This window comes from Pan troglodytes, chromosome 7 (assembly GCF_028858775.2).
Source record: "Pan troglodytes isolate AG18354 chromosome 7, NHGRI_mPanTro3-v2.0_pri, whole genome shotgun sequence".
Classification (NCBI taxonomy): Eukaryota; Metazoa; Chordata; class Mammalia; order Primates; family Hominidae; genus Pan; species Pan troglodytes.
The window spans coordinates 26,032,113-26,050,249 of record NC_072405.2 but is presented as its reverse complement, the minus strand read 5'-3'; the positions used below and the strand labels follow the sequence as shown (position 1 = coordinate 26,050,249).

Here is an 18,137-nt window from a genome sequence, read left to right as displayed (position 1 = left end):
GCAAGGCAGGCCATAGGTAGTTTTGGAAAAGGCAACTTTCAATTGGTAAAAAGTCATTATTCAGAAAGAACTAATTAGGAGAGAGTGGGCAAACAGGTTTAGAAGTTCTCACTTTAGGCTGTGGGTTTCAGGGTTTTTGCCTTGAAGGTGGGGTTTTGGTGGGGACCTGCCCCCGTCTGCCTAGAATTTCTCTGCTTCCTGCCTCTACCAATACAGTAAACAGGCAAAGGTATGTTGATTGCTCAGTTGGGAGTGTGAGTAGACTGCTGTGCTGCAGGAGGGGGAACAAGATGTGGTGGTGGGCAGAGTTGTCAAGGAAGGCTTATAGGGGACATCACATGTTGTCACTAGCTGGAATTTGAAGGGCAAGTATTCTGGGTAGAGTACAAAGCAGAAGAAATATGAGAAGATTTTCTAATTTAGGGGACTCTAGGTGGTAGGTGTGGTGGGAGCTGGGAGTATGGAACCCTGAGCAGTAGGGAATAAGGTGAAGAGGATGGCAGGGGCTTCCATATGCAAAAGGATTGCTGGGCCTTGTGAAGAAGATGTTATCTGGAAGACAGACAGAAGGTGTCTAACCCTGTTCGAGTTTGAGAGAGATTGCCCTAGCAGGCAGATAAAAGATGAATTGAAAGCTGGAGAGACCAGAAAGATCCTGAGGACATGGTTTCAGTAATCTTGCTGAGAAATGACAGCAGATGGAAAAGAGAAACAGCTTTCATTGTTGAAGTTGGGTGCCTGGGTATGTTGTGGTGAATACAGGAAGAGATAAGTTTTGAGATAGATAGGAAAGTAAGTTTAATTTTAGAAAATGCTTCATATTCTTGTTCTTTAAAATGGGGTACAATAAACCTAGCAACTTTACAGGATTATTATGAGGGTTAAGTGAATTGATACATATACTTAGAATTTAGAATAGTATTCTATAAGGGCTATATGTTAGTAAGTTAAGTAGAGTCATATGGTTTGGCTGTGTCCCCACCCAAATCTCATCTTGAATTGTAGCTCCTGTAATTCCCACATATTGTGGGAGGGACCTGGTGGGTGATAATTGCATCATGGGGGTGGTTTCCCCCATACTGTTCTTGTGGTAGTGAGTAAGTCTCATGAGATCTGATGGTTTTATAAGGGGAAACTGCTTTCACTTGGCTTTTATTCTCTCTTGTCTGCTGCCTTGTAAGATGAACCTTTCACCTTCTGCCATGATTGTGAAGCCTCCCTAGCCATGTGGAACTATGAGCCCATTAAACTGCTTTTTCTTTATAAATTACCCAGTCTCAGGTGTGACTTTATCCGCGTTGTGAAAATGGACTAATACGTAGAGGTGCTTGAAGGATGCTGCTTTGGGATGTATAGAAAGAAGTTAGGTATATGGGAGACTCAGGAGAGAGTACTGGTTGAACGTGTGGATTTGGATGTACCAGTGTACACGTGGCAATTGAAACAGCAGCCAAGATCATGTAGGAAGAGTACATGGTGAGCAAAGAGAACAGGGCCAAGGCTAGGTCTTCATGAAGACTAGCTGTATTAGTCTGTTCTCACATTGCTATATAAAGAACTACCTGAGACTGGATAATTTATAAAGAAAAGAGGTTTAATTGACTCACAGTTCCACAGGCTGTACAGGAAGCAAGGCTGCAGAAGCCTCAGGAAACTTACAGTCCAGGCTCAAAGGCAAAGGAGAAGTAGACATGTCTTGTATGACTGGAGGAGGAGGAAGAGAGTGAGGGGGCAGGTGACACATCCTTTTAAACAACGAGATCTTGTAAGAACTCACCATCATAAGAACAGCAAGGGGGAAGTCTGCTTCTATGATCCAGTTACCTCCCACCAGGCCCCTCCTCCAGCACTGGGGATTACAATTCGATGTGAGATTTGGGTGGGGACACAGATCCAAATTATATCACTAGCTTCCAAAGGTACAGAAGAATAGGACCCAGAAAAGGAATGACCGGACAGGTAGAAGGAAAACCAGGAAAGAGCTTTGTCAGGAAACCAGAGAATGGAGTTATTAACGTTGGATGTGTAGAGAGAGCCCCCAGGGGAAAGATTGAAAACTAGCTTGAATTTAACTTGTGACACTGGCGATCTTGAGTACACTCTCACTAATGGGTACAAAGGCAGAATATGGTGAATTAAAGAGTAAGCTGTGAAGAGTTTTAATTGTTCCATAGTAAAAATGAAAATTGAATACAGTCAGCCCTCTGTATCTGTGGGCTCCACATCTGTGGATTGAGCCAAATTTGGACTGAAAATATTCAGAAAAAAAATCTGCAATGTTTCAAAAAGCAAAACTTGAACTTACTACATGCTGAATACTATGTTGAATCCACCTGAAACAAGTAATAGGTAGACGTTGTAAGTAACGAACGTGGAGATGATTTACAGTATATGGGAGGATGCGCGTAGGTTATATGCAAACCCTACACCATTTCATATAAGAGATTTGAGTGTCCATGGATTTTGATATCTGCCAGGGTCCTGGAACTAATCATTTTTGATACCGAGGGACAACTGTACACGTTCACTTAGAAATTGTTCCTTTCATGTAGCTAATCCCACAAGGAAGTGGTATGGGGAAGGTATGATCTGGATTAAAATTTTGTTAATGAAAAAAGCCAAACTCTAAAACATTTGAAGAGACTTATTCTGACCCAAATATGAGGACCATGGCTGATGACACATCCTCAAGAGGTCCTGAGAACATGTGCCTAGGTGTTTGGGTTACAGCTTAATTTCATCCATTTTAGGGAGACAAAGGACATCAGTCAATATATTTGAGATACACGTTAGTTTGGTCTGGGAAGATGAGACATCTTGAAGTAGGGACTTACAGATCATAGGTGCATTCAAAGATTTACTGATTGGCAGTTTGTTGAAAGAATTAAGTTATTGGCTCAAGCCTGTAATCCCAGCCCTTTGGGGGGCCGAGGCGGCAGATCACGAAGTGTGGAGTTTGAGACCAGCCTGACCAACGTGGTGAAACCTCATCTCTACTAAAAATACAAAAAATACAAAAAAAAAAAAAAAAAAATAGAAAACATGGTGAAACCCCATCTCTACTAAAAATAAAATGCCAAAAAAAATACAAAACTTAGCTACAAAAATATAAAAATTAGCCATCTCTACTAAAAGTAAAAAGATTGATGGTGGTGTGCACCCGTAATCCCAGCTACTCAGGAGGCTGAGGCAGGAGAATCACTTGAACCCGGGAGGCAGAGGTTGCGTTGAGCTGGGATCATGCCACTACACTCCAGCCTGGGCGATAGAGGAGACTCCATGTCAAAAAACAAAAGAAGTTATTATCTAAAGACCTGGAATCAATAAAAAGGAGTGTCTTGGTTAAGATAAGGGGCTGTGGAGACCAAGGTTCTTATTACGTAGATGAAATCTCATACTGGGCCGCCTTTAGAGGCAATAGATGGCAAATATTACCAATTTAGACTTTTAAAAGGTGCTAGACTCTCAGCTAATTTCTTTGGGACCAAAGATCTGGGAAGGGAAGAAGATTCTCTACAGAATGTAAATTTGCCCCTACAAGAGACAGCTTTGCAGGGCCATTTCAAAATGTGTTAAAGAAAAATATTTTGGGGTAAAATACTTCAATTTCCTTCAGGGCTTGTTGTCTGTCATGTGATGCTATACTAGAGTCAGGTTGGAATTTAGTGTCTTTTTGCTATAAAGAGTCTGTTTTGTCTGACTTAAGGTTTCTGTTTTAATGTTAATTCTGGTCAGTTGTGCCTGAATTCTAAAGGGAGGAGAGTATAATGAGGCATGTCTGACCTCTTTGCCATCATGGCCTGAACTTGTTTTTTAGGTTTCTTTGGAATTGCCTTGGCCTAGAGGAGGGGCCCATTCAGTCAGTTGGGGGGCTTAGAATTTTAGTTTTGGTTTACAGTCTTAACTGTTATTTTCACAGGGCTCTGCTTCAAAAACAACGACCACCTCAGGTAGGAATATATCCAAGCCTGACTCCTGCGGTTTGAGGCAAATAGCTGCTCCAAAAGCTAAAGTGGGGCCCCCTGTTTCCTGTTTGAGGCGGAACAGTGACAATAGAAATCCCAGTGCTGATCGAGCCGTATCTCCTCAGAGGATCAGGCGTGTGTCCAGTTCTGGTAAGAATAAAATAGTTCAATAGTTTATGAGTTAATTGAATGTAAAATTTGACAGTCATGATTATAGGTCTAATGCCTTCTGTCACTAAAGCAGTTATTAGCCTTTTGTGGATCAGCATCCTGAGCACAGGAGGTAGAAAAAGAAGATGACAACTTATATCCCTTATCTTTGAGCAAGGCAAAGGCTAGTTGAGGAGAGAGGTATAGGTGTATAAACCATCTTATAAGCTATTCAGAAGGATGTGTACATAAATATACAATTGGGTGGCTGATGTAAATTTGAATCATTTCATTAAGTTTTTTCAAATGGTTAAGTGCTTAACAATGCTGAAGTGTTGTACGGTAGGTCCCTAGTGTGCCCTCAATACATGTGAAGAGATTAATTTTTTTTTTTTTAATTTTACTGAAAGATGTATGATAGATTTAGGAGGGATATGAGGGTGACTAAAAAGTTAAATTTTTCTAATGTGAACTTTTATTTATGTTGGCTTGTATCTTACAATTTGTAATTTTAAAGTCGTGTTAGGCCAATGAAATGTGAGCGCCTCAAGAATAGCTATTAAGTATCATACTAAATTTGGCGGATGTACAGATTTGTGTTACAAAGAAATGGAAAAGTCAGCCCTGTGTCACGGGGATGAAAAGCCTGCTAGCCATTCCAGTTGACTGAGAACATCTTGCAAAGAACACACCTTACTTCTGCCGGTACAGCCTTGGGCAAATTAAAGTCATGTCAAATCAATTTAGTAGTAAGTTCCCTTATACAAATAGTTATGTGTCCACACATGTGAGAATGTTTTATGGAAACTAATGAAAGCGAGCAAATCCCAGAAGATCTCTGTACCTCTCTACAATTTAGTATTTGTAGGTTTCATTTTTCAACCCTACCATGAAGCCTCAAGTGTGAAAGCCTGTAATGCTCAGAAATGTTTTACGGGCTGTTTATTTAGATTCAGGCCTAGTGTCAAGGTCAAGGAGACATGACCACAGAGGCGTGAGTGGAGGAAGAGTGCAGCACATGGCTCCATCCCCAGAGGATCTGGGTGGAAATAGGAATTCATTAGCTTGGAGTGTTCATCATTTGGGAGAAAAACAGAGGCCAAAAGCCATAGGGAGAAAGAGTGATTCTTACTTGGGATATTGCCACACCTGGGGAGTCAAGGCATGAGTGAGATGAAAGCTCTAGTCCTGGCTGGGTGTGGTGGTTTATGCCTGAAATCCCAGTGCTTTAGGAAGCCAAAGTGGGCCAGGAGTTCAGGACCAGCCTGGGCAACATAGCAAGACACTATCTCTAAAAAAACAAACAAACAAACAAAAAAAACAGCTGGGCATGAGGGCATGATGGTGTGCCCTTGTAGGGGCTCCTCAGCTATTCAGGAGGCTGAGGCAGGAAGATCACTTGAGCCCAGAAGTTCAAAGCTGCAGTGAGCTATGATCATGCCACTGTACTCCAACCTGGGCAGCAGAGCAAAACCCTGTCCCTTGGTGGCGAAGAAAAAGCTCTGGTCCTTACCGTAGTTGTCCAGTAAGGCTCATGGTGTTTGCAGAGAATGGGAAGCTCCCTTCCTCCTCTGTGAGGAACACCTGTAGCTTGGTGGCATTGGAGTGTGGCCCCTGGCCTGCAGTTAGGAGCCCTGTGTTTTAGTTCCACTCTGGCCCCAATACTCTGCCTGAGCAAGTCTTTTACTCTCCCCGGGCTTCATCTTCACATCTTGAAAGTGTAAGTGTCTGAGAATCTAAGACCCTGTCAGCTTTTACAGCCCTTACCTTTCTAGGGATAATTTGGAGCTCACCTAATTTTCTGAGTAACTGCTGTTACTGGTATGATTCTGTGAATTTCGTGGTGCTTGAATCCCAGAAAATCTAACTGCACATACTTTTAAGAAATGAGGCCAGTACCCAGGATATATTGAAAAAGATAGAATCCTTTTATGTAGGTGATCAGTCCCACCCAGCGGGGAAGCAGTTGTTAAGTCCTTTTACTCTGTGTTGCATAATGTATCTTAGAGAAAAGTGGATCTGTTTAGTCTTAGTGAAAAGACAGGGCATGTTTTTGAGCTTTTATCATCCTGTGTCGATGAGCTTGATAACTGAGTTATGCATCCAGATTTTTCAGTCTGAGTTAAAAACTAATTACGTTTTACTGGGTGGTTTTCTGTATCTGAATGGAAACAAAGTTAATGTAACTGGAAACATTCTGGATTTGAATTTGAGTTTTGTATTTGACTGGTTAGAAGACTTTTATGGTCTGAATACTTGGGTCCCTCTACATTAATATGTTGAAGCCCCAGCCTGCAATGTGATTGTGTTTGGAGACAGGGCTGGTGAGGAGGTGATGAAGGTTAAACGGGGTCATAAGAGTGGTATCCTAATCCAGTAGGGGTGGTGCCCTTAGAAAAAGATGAAGAGATGGGCTTGGCATGGTGGCTCACGCTTGTAATCCCAGCACTTTGGGAGGCTGAGGCAGGTGGATCACCTGAGGTCAGGAGTTTGAGACCAGCCTGGCCAATGTGGGGAAACCCCTTCTCTACTAAAAATACAAAAAAAATTAGCCAAGGGTGGTGGCAGGTGCCTGTAATCCCAGCTCCTGGGGAGGGTGAGGCAGGAGAATTCCTTGATCCCAGGAGGCGGAGGTTGCAGTGAGCCGAGATAGCACCATTGCTCTCCAGCCTGGGCAGCAAGAGCGAAACTCTCTTTCAAAAAAGGAAAGAGGAAGAGACATTGGAACTGTCCTCAGTATGTGAGGTAGAATGAGAATGTGGCCATCTGGATACCAGGAAGAGGGCCCTTGCTGGGAAGCAGATCAGCTGGCACCTCTATCTTGGACATTCCAGCCTTCAGAACTGTGAGAAAACAAATTTCTGTTGTTTAAGGCACCCCATCTGGTATTAGTACTATTATGGCAGCCCGAGCCGACTAAGAAGACTAATTTGATTCTACTGTATTATGTTTTACAGAAAAATTAATAGCAACTAATTTTTTTGGACGCTCTCAATAAATTGAGAGGTGTTTCTTAATCGCCACAGAGTTAAAAGTAGAACAGAAAAATCAAGCAGAAACAATGTGCTTTTAGATCCCTGTGATCCTGTTGCCATTGATTGTACAATGAAGTGTCTGTGTGTATTAGCAAATTGAAACCAAATGGATATCCACCATACTGACTCACAGTTACTCTGCTGAAAGGTAAGTGGCAGGAATGTTCCAGCCAATTTGGGGTTTTCAATAAATCCTTTCAGAACACTTAAGTAGAAAACCAGACCCAGTATTGAAACAGCCATTTTCTTGAAGCTTTAAAATGAATGTGAGAAGGAATTGTAATTAAACCCAACAGAGCTGTTCTTTTTCCTTTTTTTTTTTTTTTTTTTTTTTTGAGACGGAGTCTCGCTCTGTTGATCAGGCTGGAGTGCAATGGTGCAATCTCGGATCACTGCAACCTCCGCCTCCTGGGTTCAAGTGATTCTGCTGCCTCAGCCTCCTGAGTAGCTGGGATTTACAGGCACCCACCACCACGCCCAACTAATTTTTTGTATTTTTAGTAGAGACAGGGTTTCACCATGTTGGCCAGGCTGGTCTCGAACTTCTGACCTCAGGTGATCCACCCACCTTGGCCTCCCAAAGAGCTGTTCCATTTTACTTGTCAAAATGTGGAAATATATTATATGAGACCAGATTATAAGAGATTATAACAAACCAAATCTAAACTACCTTTGCTTCTTTGGAAATATACTGAAATAAAATGAGATAGTGATGAAAATTATTTGTAATAGTAATTATTATAATGTCAATGATAGCAGCTCACACTGTTAAGTATATGTCAAGTTCCAGGCTCAGTTTTAGTAATTTCATCTATAAATTCATTTAATCCTCACAGTAACTTTGAGGCTTATCCCTATTCTGTAGACAAGGAATCTTCCACAGAAAAGTTAAATAATTTGTCCAATGTTAAACAGCTGGAAAGTGGCAGAGGTGGGATTCAGACCAGCCAGTGATGCTGTTAACCAACACATTATTAATCTCAATACTATTAGTATGGCCATGAGTTTTGTTTGTTTGATTTATTTATTTATTTATTTATTTATGAGATGGAGTTTCACTCTTGTTGCCCAGGCTGGAGTGCAATTGACGCAATCGTGGCTCACCACAACCTCCCCTTCCCTGGTTCAAGCAATTCTCCTGCCTCAGCCTCCCGAGTAGCTGGGATTACAGGCATGAACCACCACACCTGGCTAATTTTGCATTTTTAATAGAGATAGGGTTTCTCCATGTTGGTCAGGCTGGTCTCGAACTCCCGACCTCAGGTGATCCACCCGCCTCGGCCTCCCAAAGTGCTGGGATTACAGGAGTGAGCCACCGCGCCTGGCCTGAGTTTTATTTTTAATAATAAAGTCTTATTTGTTTTTTTGTTGTTGTTTTCTGTTTGTTTTTTGAGACATTTTCACTCTGTCGTCCAGGCCGGAGTGCACTGACTCCACCATAGATCACTGCAGCCTTGAATTCCTGGACTCAAGAAATCCTCCTGTCTCAGCCTCCCATGTACCTGGTATCACAGATGTGTGTCAGCATGCCCAGCTGATTTTTATATATTTTTGTAGAGATGGGGGGTCTCACTTTGTTGCCCAGGCTGGTCTTGAACTCCTGGGCTTAAGTGATCCTCCCACCTAGGCCTCCCACAGTACCGAGATGACAGGCATGAACCACCACACCAGGCTAACGTTTAATTTTTTTAAAAATTAAAATTCTTGTTGCCCAGCTGAATGGTTTAGAAACTGTGGCACTTTTCAGGCCTTGGTTTAAAGCTTGATGTTAACTCTGATGTGAATGATTTTATGTGGCTATTGAAAATTAATGCTGCTTCAGGAAAAATAGCTAATGCATGCCGGGCTTAATACCTAGGTGATGGTTTGGTAGGTGAAGTCAACCACCATGGCCCACGTTTACCTATGTAACAAACCTGCACAGCCTGCACATGTACCCCGGAACTTAAAACAATAAATACAGTAATAATAAATAAAATTAATTCTGCTGAATAACTGCTGAGTAAATCCTGCATGATCAACTCAGACATCTTTAGAGAGACCCGCCTTCACTCTCTTTTGGAGGCAATACCAGCTTTTCCCAGGTTTTAGATGATAAATATCTGTGTTCTTCTCTACACACATGAGTTGCCATTTCAGAGGCCATCCTGAGCCAGGTAGGATTACAGAAGTAGCGCAGAACGCTCTCCCTGCCCCGTGACTCCTGTGAGCTGAGGAGGGAGAGTGCGTGTTTATGCAGCAAACACAAAGCGGCACAAAGAATGGTGATGGGTGGGGAAAAGGCCCCATGAGAAGAATGTCCAGGGGTGGGTCGGTGAAGAAAGGCCTCCTGAAATAGATGGTTTTTGGTTTTCTTCTAGAGAAAGAGAAACCACATTTCAAAAGGGCAACTCTTTATTTCAGTTGAGTTTATTGTGGGTTAATAAAGTAAATTCCTTTCAAGACAGTAGTCCGTCCGAAACTTGCAGTGACTTGCCTATCATCGCAGGTTTCTCTTCTTTCTTGCTATTTCCTTCGTGGTTTATGTAAACTGATTATTTTTTCATTCATTTCGTGTTAAAGGTAATTTAAAATCTTCTTCAAATTACTTTTATATCCTTTTAAACTTTTCTAGGTGAGAATTTGAGGGAGATAGTAAGCAAAATTATGAGAGATTTTTCACATACTTGAATAAAGTAATTACTAAACATCAGAGGTTATTACCCAATAAGTTATTCTAAAAGCCAACTTGAGGCCGGACATGGTGGCTCACATCTGTGATCCCAGGAATTAGGAAGGATGAAGTGGGAGGATTGCTTGAGCCCAAGAGATTGAGACCAGCCTGGGCAACAGAGTGAGACCCTGTCTTTACAAAAAATTAAAAAAATAGCTGGGCAAGTGGCACACACTTGTGGTCCTTGCTACTCAGGAGGCTGAGGTGGGAGGATCACTGAACCCAAGTGGTTGAGGGTTCAGTGAGCTATAATTGTACCACTGCACTTCAGGCTAGGTGACAGAGCAAGACCTTGTCTCTAAAATGTGAATAAAATTTGATTTCAGTGTGTCACTAATAGATGTTTCTATATTTTTATGTAATTAAATCACTTTCCTTAAAGTGTGTATCAGGATCTCTTTTCATAAAAATAGTATTAGTCGCTAACATGTTTTGAGTGCGTGTGTGTGCCAAGCACGGTGCTAAGCCCTCTTTTAAATGCATAATCTCATTTAATTCTCACAACTCCTAGTAGGGATCCTGTGATTATCGCCATTCTACAGATGAGGAATTTGAGGGTCTGAAAGCTTCAGTAACGTGTCCAAAGTTACACAGTGGGGTAACTGGTGGAGACGGGAAATGGGCCGGGTGTTCTGGCCCCACAGTCTGTGCTCTTAACCCTGGTCCTTTACGTGCATGCAGAAGTCTTGACACACTCCTGTCTTGTTTCATGGACATATGTGAATTCTTCATTAAACCACATGTGTGTGACAGAGAATGTGGGGAAGGCTGGCTTGTGCTAAGAACTCTTCTAAGTGCTGGAATGAAGTGCACAGAAGAGACCCGTTCCTTCCATTAGGGAGCTTAAATTCTAATAAGGGGATTAAGAAAATAAATACATTTTTGGATTCATGATGATGAATCCAGAAATAAAGAGAAAGGGCCAAGCATGGTGGCTCACGCCTATAATCCCAGCACTTTGGGTGGCCAAGGCAGATGGATCACTTGAGGTCAGAAGTTCGAGACCAGCCTGGCCAAGATGGTGAAACCCCATCTCTACTAAACATACAAAAATTAGCTGGGTTTGGTGGCCGGTGCCTGTAGTCTCAGCTACTTGGGAGGCTGAGGCAGGAGAATCTCTTGAACCTGGGAGGTGGAGGTTGCAGCTAGCTGAGGTCGCACCACTGCACTCCAGCCTGGGTGACAGAGCAAGACCCTATCTCAAAAAAAACAAGCAAAAAATAAAAAAAAATAAAGCAGTGAAGGAGATTAGATTTTTAAACGGGTGGTCAAGAAAGGCCTCACTGAGAGGGCGACATTTGGGCAAACACCTGAAAGGAAGGGAGGAGGGAGTCATTTGGGTGTCAGGCGGGAGGACTTTCCAGGCACAGGGACCAGCCGTGCAGAGACCCCGAGGTGAGGCAGGGTGTAGGGTGCGTGAGGAACAGTGAACCACCCACTGTGTGTGGTGGGGGCTGGAGGACATGGATGGGCGGAGGAGGTCAGGACCTACCAAGCAGGGCCATGCAGGTGCCTGCAAGGCACATGTCCTCTTTTCATCCTCACGGACATCATCACTTGTAAATGCTTGATCTTTTCCAGGCGTTTCACACAATTCTTACTTGGCAGTTATTATGGAGAAGATTGCTTTGTGGAATGACTCATGAGTAGGCTTAATATGTCACAGTGCAGGCTCACCCATTCATTCAAGAAGTGCTTAGAGTCCCCGCTCTGTGTTGGGCAGTGTACTAGATTCTGAGACTACAAACAGGATTAAGCAAATATGCCCTCTTAAGGAGCTTACTGGTTGGAGGGTGAGGGGATAAGGGGATGTCTAAGCAAATCGTTCCAATGAAAACTCTTGGCTCTTCAGATTCCAGCTCAGCTGTCCTGGCCTCTCTGCTGCTTTGCATTTATAGTGCTGTATGCTCATTATTTCCGTACATGTCTGTCTCCTTCTAGACGGTGAAATCCATAAGGATAGAGTTCAGCTCTTAGTTATTTTCATATTTTCCAGTGCCCAGCACAGTGTACTGGTTGCACAACAGGTGTTTAAAAACATTGCTTGGCTTGATTTGAATGGAGACCTGTGCGAACCACTGTGTATCCACAGTAAAGGAGCAACACTAACTTGTTGTGAGGGAGAACTGCAGGAGAGGCGGTGACATTTGAACTGTTTGGAATGCACCTGCAGGAGCTTGCCAGCAGAGGAGGCTGCTGGGGTTGCTGAGGGTGCAGATGTGGCGTTGTCAAAGGATACCATGTGCTTGGGGAACGTCAAGGCCAGAGTCAGCATGCCTGGAGCAGACGTGTCCCGGGGTCAATGAGAGATGAGCCTCTGCCTCGAGGGAGGTAGAGGCTGATTAGTTCTAATAATGTAGACACAAACTTGCACGAGTGCTACATATTTTTTGGGAATGGATAGTAGAATACATGTTTAAAATAATTTGGAGACAGAGTGTCTGGCCACTTCTGTTGGTGTGAACAGTCCTAAGTGTCTCCCCAGCCGCCGCCTTTGGAGGCTGGATAGGTGGTGGGCCATGAAGTGAAATGTGGAATAGAGTAGCAAGAAGTTTTCTGGAGGAGAATAGTGAGTTTAATTCGGGGCATGTGAAATTGGAGGAGGCTACAGACTGGGAAGCACCTCAGAGGGGTATGTGCTTGCCTGAGGTTTAAGAGTAAAAATATGTAGAGACTAAGGAAACCATCAGAAAAGAGCTGACATAAAGATATAAGACAGGCCCGGTGGCTCCCGCCTATGGTCTCAGCTACTAGCTACTCGGGAGGCTGAGACAGGAGGATCTCTTGAGCCCAAATTTGAGTCTACAGTGAGCTATGATTGCACCACTGTGCTCCTGCCAGGGTGACAGAGCGAGACCCTCTGAAAAGAAAAGAAAAAAAAAAAAGTTGGTGTGAAGTTTTGAGGTCTCAGTGATCTCACCACCTCATTGCTCAGTGGAGCTCTGCTCATAAACCTTGACTCCTAATGAGCCAGGAGGCTCACTGTGCACCTTCTTTTGTTCTTATCCGGCATTATTAGCATAGGTGTCAGAAGGTAAATAAATTTGCTGGTGAACATGTGAAGACCCTTGTTTATCTCCTTTGTATGGTAGCTGGGAAAATGAAGCAACACCTCTAAGTCTTTGGTTTATTCCCCTCTGAATTTAAATGTTCCTGTAGTTGTGGGACACATGTTCCAGGCCTGTGACTAAGGCGGTTATTTTTGTTTAATCCCCACCTGAAGCCACAGACATCTTGTGAACATACTTGCAGAGGCAGGTACTGACAGCATCACCGAGAATGCTGCGCTTCTGTGCAGTTCGAGTCATCGTGAGAACTTCGCTTTGTGGGACTTTTTGCTCCTTTGTCAAATTACTGCACTCTTAAGACTTGCCGTGTTTTTGTTATGACTCACCTGTGTTGCTGTGCCTTTGTCTGGGGAGCTTACCCTTGAATTTAAGCAAATGAAGATAGTTATACAGAGTCCTATTGCCTTGATGAACTCAAGAAGGTGGAATAGTAAAATCACATTTGCAACATATAAATCTAGAGTGTTACTGAAATACTCTGTGTTCTGCAACGTATTTACTTAACAGATAGAGCGTGTATGCTAGGTAAGTCATGTACCAGACACTGAGGGATTGTGGGATGAGTAAGACGTAGTTTTTGCCTTCTTGGTATTAACTGCCAAATAGAAGAGGTGACAAGTTGTTGTTTCATCACATTTGTTCTTATAATACTACAATTTCATAAAAAGAACTATAGGATTTTGGAAGAGGGTGTAATTACAAATACCAAAGGTCGCTTAATTTTTTTCTTTCTGTAATATAGGAGATTATATAATGTAATAGAGTTACACTCTTAAATAGGTAGGGGCCAGGCTTGGTTTAATGTTGATGCTTTGTGCTGTTTAACTTTTGCCCCCTGAGATCTGAGAAGTAAGGAGGATGCACATATATTGAGCTATTTTTCAGGACTTGACTGAGGTACTAGAAAGTAGAATGAGAAGAGGAGTTATGGCTCAGAATATAGAATGTAGAGATTGAGGTCAAAGTCAGTAATGATGGCGTGAAAATACAGAGGAGGGCCAGCAGGGGATTAGGACACAACGGATTGGCTTTCTGGCAGTCAACAAAGAAGAGGCTGACCTAGAGCCTCTTGTCAATGTCAAGAAAGGGATGCGGGGCCCTGTTTTATTCTTTACCTCTTGTATCTTGAATTTAACCAGGCAAATTGGATAGTTTATCAAGTTTACACTTCAAAATGCTTAAAGGTACAGCATTTTAAATTAAAAGTGAGAAAATAAACACTTGTCATCTTACCACCACCAAATAGCTTTTAACTTAAAAATTTATGACTATTTGGTACCTTTTCTTTTTGCATATTCTCATGCACATATGTTTATACAATGGAGACAGTGTCTGCTGTTTTTTTTTTTTAGTTTTTTTGAGACACAGTCTTGCTGTGTCGCCCAGGCTGGAGTGCAATGGCACGATCTCGGCTCACTGCAACCTCCACCTCCCTGGTTTAAGCGATTCTCTTGCCTCAGCCTCCCGAGTAGCTGAGATTGTAGGTGCCTGCCACCATGCCCAGCTAGTTTTTGTATTCTTAGTAGAGACAGGGTTTCACCATGTTGTTCAGGCTGGTCTTGTGCTCCTAACCTCAGGTGATCCACCCACCTCGGCCTTCCAAAGTGCTGGGATTACGGGCATGAGGCACCGTGCCCAGCATGGATCATGTATAGTCTTGAAAATCATAATTAGGACTTGGACTTTGAACTGGAGTGACTTAAATGTTAACGGGATCACTCTGATAGTTGTGTTGGGAGTAGATTAGATATGGGTGAAGTAGGAACAGGGAGATCAGCTTGGAGGGGGCGCTGTGATGGCAGCAGGAGGTTATGGTTTCTGGGACCTAGGTTGTGGCAGTGGGGCCTGGTCAGATTCTAGGTATGTGCTTGAAGGTAAAGCCCATGAGGTTTGCTTAGATTGGATTGGGGGTGAGAGCAAAGGGAGGAGTCACAGATGACCATGACCACATTGGTGTGAGCAATGGAAGAATGGTGCAGCCTTTACCCGAGATGGGAATGGATGGTGGAAACACAGATGTTGGGAAGGGGAGATCTGAAACTCAGTTACATAGAAATGATTGATAAGAGGCCATGTGGAGTAGAAAACTGGATATGCAAGTTTGAAGTGCATGGGAGAAATCTGGTCTACGGATATAAATTTAGGATTCAGCACCATATAGAGGATATTTAAAGCCACCAGACTGGATGAGATCCCCACGGCAGTAAGTGTAGAGAGCACAGGTCAAGGATAGCTCTGGGGTGCTCCCTGGACTCTCCAAAGTCAAGAAGGAACAGCCAGGAAGGTAGGGGCATCCCTGAAGCCAAGTAAGGAAAGCCTTTCAAGGAGAAAGGAGGAACTAACTGCATCCAATACTGCTGGCAGGAGAATGGCGCAGTTAAGAACACAATTTACAGCAGGCGACAGAAAACCCAACCAGTGGACGTAAACCAGAGGCTGTGTGTGTTTATTCCTCGGGAGGGCTAGAGGCAGGCTGTTCCAGGTTTGACGATTCAGAAATGTCCTCTTTCTGCCTCTCCGCTCATCTCACATCAGCATGTGGCTTTGTCATTGGCTTTTCAGTTAAAATATGGCTGCTAGGAGTTCCATGTGCATGCCACCACTTCCTGTGGCTGCGTTCAAAGGCTGGAAGCAAAGGACGGCATCTCAGGGCAGGGACCTCCTCCTCTCGTTTTTCAGGGGGACACCCATGCAGCAGCTCCCCCTTTGCCCTCTTGTCCTTATGTCTGATTGGTATAGACCAGATCTGGCTCTTGCCCCTACTGGCATGAAAGGTTGAGAAGCAAGTATTTGACCTTTTAAACTTAACTTTTCTATGGGGTTAAGCAATGGAGATGGGGATTAGGAATGACAGTTGGCTCGCCAGGAAAGGTGTTAGACACAGTGAGGTTAAATTAAAAAAAAAAAATAAAAGTTATCAACTCTTTGTATTCATTGTTTCATCAAGAGCTTTCGCTCACTTATATTTGGGGGCATAGGATTTTTTTTGATCTGCTGCTGTTCGTTTCCTTTGCCTGTTGTTTTTATGTCTTTTTATTTTGCATATGGTGATTTCTTAATTTTTTTTCACTTTTATGTTGTCAAATATATTGTTTCCTTTAACTTTTCCTGTGTTTTTATGCATAATAAGACGGTCCCTACTCAAGAAGACTGACCTATGTTTAATTATTGTTTTTTATGGTTTCATCTTAAGCCCTTTGCTTTGTAATCCAATTTAATTTATTTTGGTGGATGGTGAGCGCTGACAGCTAATATTTGTATGGTACTTTGTGCCAGATGCTGTTCTAAGCATTTTAAAATTATAAATTCATTTAATTCTCACAAGAACCTATGAGGTAAGGAGTACTCGTATCACCCCCATTCTCACATATGAGAAAACAGAAGTGCAGAACGGTGAGGAACCTGCTCACTAGGCAGTGTGAGGTGGCGCCGGGTTTGAACCTAGACGATCTACCTCGAGATTGTCAACTTGTAACTACTGTACCGTTCTGCTTCTCAAATTTTAATTTGGCAATTCAAATATCTTAATACCACAAATAAGTATGTTTTTGCTGATTTAAGATACCTCCCTTATCCTATCCTATCCTGAATTTTTATGTTTCTGAGATGTATATACCACCGTATTAATCTGTCAGTACGGTTTTATTCCAGTAAGACTTTTATTATTTTATAATATCTTACTCCAACTAGTTGCACAAGTTCCTTGTTTTTTTTTTTAACTTAAAAAATTGTGGCAAAATATATAATTCACAGAATGTGCCATTTTAACAATTTTTTAAATGTACAGCTCTGTGGCATTAAGTACATTCACATTTTTGCAGCCATCCTCCGTATCCATCTCCAGAACTTTGTTTTCCCCCCTGAAATCCTGTATCCATTTTACTAACCCCCAGTTCTCCGTTTCTTTCAGCCCCTGGCACTCATCACTCTATGTTCTGTCTATATGCGTTTGACTATTCTAGTAATCAGGAAGGAGAATCATACATTATTGGTAACTGGCTTATTTCACTTAGCACCATGTCCTCAAGGTTCATCCATGTTGTAGCATGTGTCAACTTCCTTTTTAAGGCAGAATAGTATTCTGTGGTATATCTGTACCACCTTTTGTTTATTTGTTCATCTGCCTGTGAACAGTTGGGTTGCTTCCACATTTTGGCTATTGTGAATAATGCTGCTGTGAAGATGGTTGTACAGATACCTGCTCGAGTCTTTCACTTTTTTTTTTTTTTTTTTTTAAAGACAGAGTCTTGCTCTTTCGCCCAGGCCAGAGTACAGTGGCACGATCTCAGCTCCCTGTAACCTCCACCTTCCAGGCTCAAGTGATTCTCCTGCCTCACCCTCCCAAGTAGCTGGAATTACAGGTGCCCGCCACCATGCCCAGATAATGTTTTTTGTATTTTTAGTAGAGATGGGGTTTCACCATATTCGCCAGACTGGTCTCAAACTCCTGGCCTGGCCTCCGGTGATCCCCTGCCTCGGCCTCCCAAAGTGCTGGGATTACAGGCACGAGCCACCACCCCCGGGCCTGCTTTCACATCTTTTGGATCTGTACCTAGACATGCAGTTGTTGGGTTATATGGTAACTTCAGGTTTAATTTTTGGAGGAACCACCATACCATTTCCACAGTGGCTACACCATGTTACATCCCCGCTAGCCTTGCACAAGGGTTCCAGTTTCTCCGTGTCCTTGCCAACACTTGTTAATTTTTTGTTTTTGCTTTTTTTTTTTTTTTTTTTTGATGATAGCATCCCATTAGGTACAAAGTGGTATGTCACGGCGATTGTGATTTGCATTGCCCTAGTGACTAGTGATGTTGAGCATCTTTGCATGTGCCTGTGGGCTATTTGTTGTCTTCTTAGGAGAAATGTCTATTCGAGTCCTTTGTCCAGTTTTTAAATTGGGTTTTTTGGTATTTTCGTTGTTGAATTGTAGTCTTAATGTTTTTCTGTTCTAAATTTTTTTTTGGCTATTCTTAATTATTCTAGATTACTTTAACATGTTTTAAAAATTCAATTCCCGCATTTAAAAGCAATCACATGTAGGTTCAGATTGCAATAGCATTTAATAAGATATCAATTCATGGAAGAATTCACATGTGTACACTTGTTCAGAACTTTTATTTTTCTCATTTTTATAATTTTCACAATAGAATAGCACTTTTTTGATAAATTTATTCACAGAAACAGTGCATATGTGTGTGTCTAT

At 42.5% G+C, this 18,137-nt stretch overlaps 1 protein-coding gene across 12 annotated transcripts in view; it reads left to right on the top strand.

The window, feature by feature from the left end:
- Positions 1-18,137, top strand: part of MTUS1 (microtubule associated scaffold protein 1) — a 158,356-nt gene that overhangs the window by 54,431 nt on the left and 85,788 nt on the right. For all 12 annotated transcript variants that reach the window (XM_054657224.2, XM_054657222.2, XM_024345008.3 and 9 more), the window contains one exon: positions 3,920-4,115. In XM_054657224.2, coding sequence (XP_054513199.2) covers positions 3,920-4,115 — 196 coding nt within the window. The remainder of the gene's footprint in view (positions 1-3,919; positions 4,116-18,137) is intronic.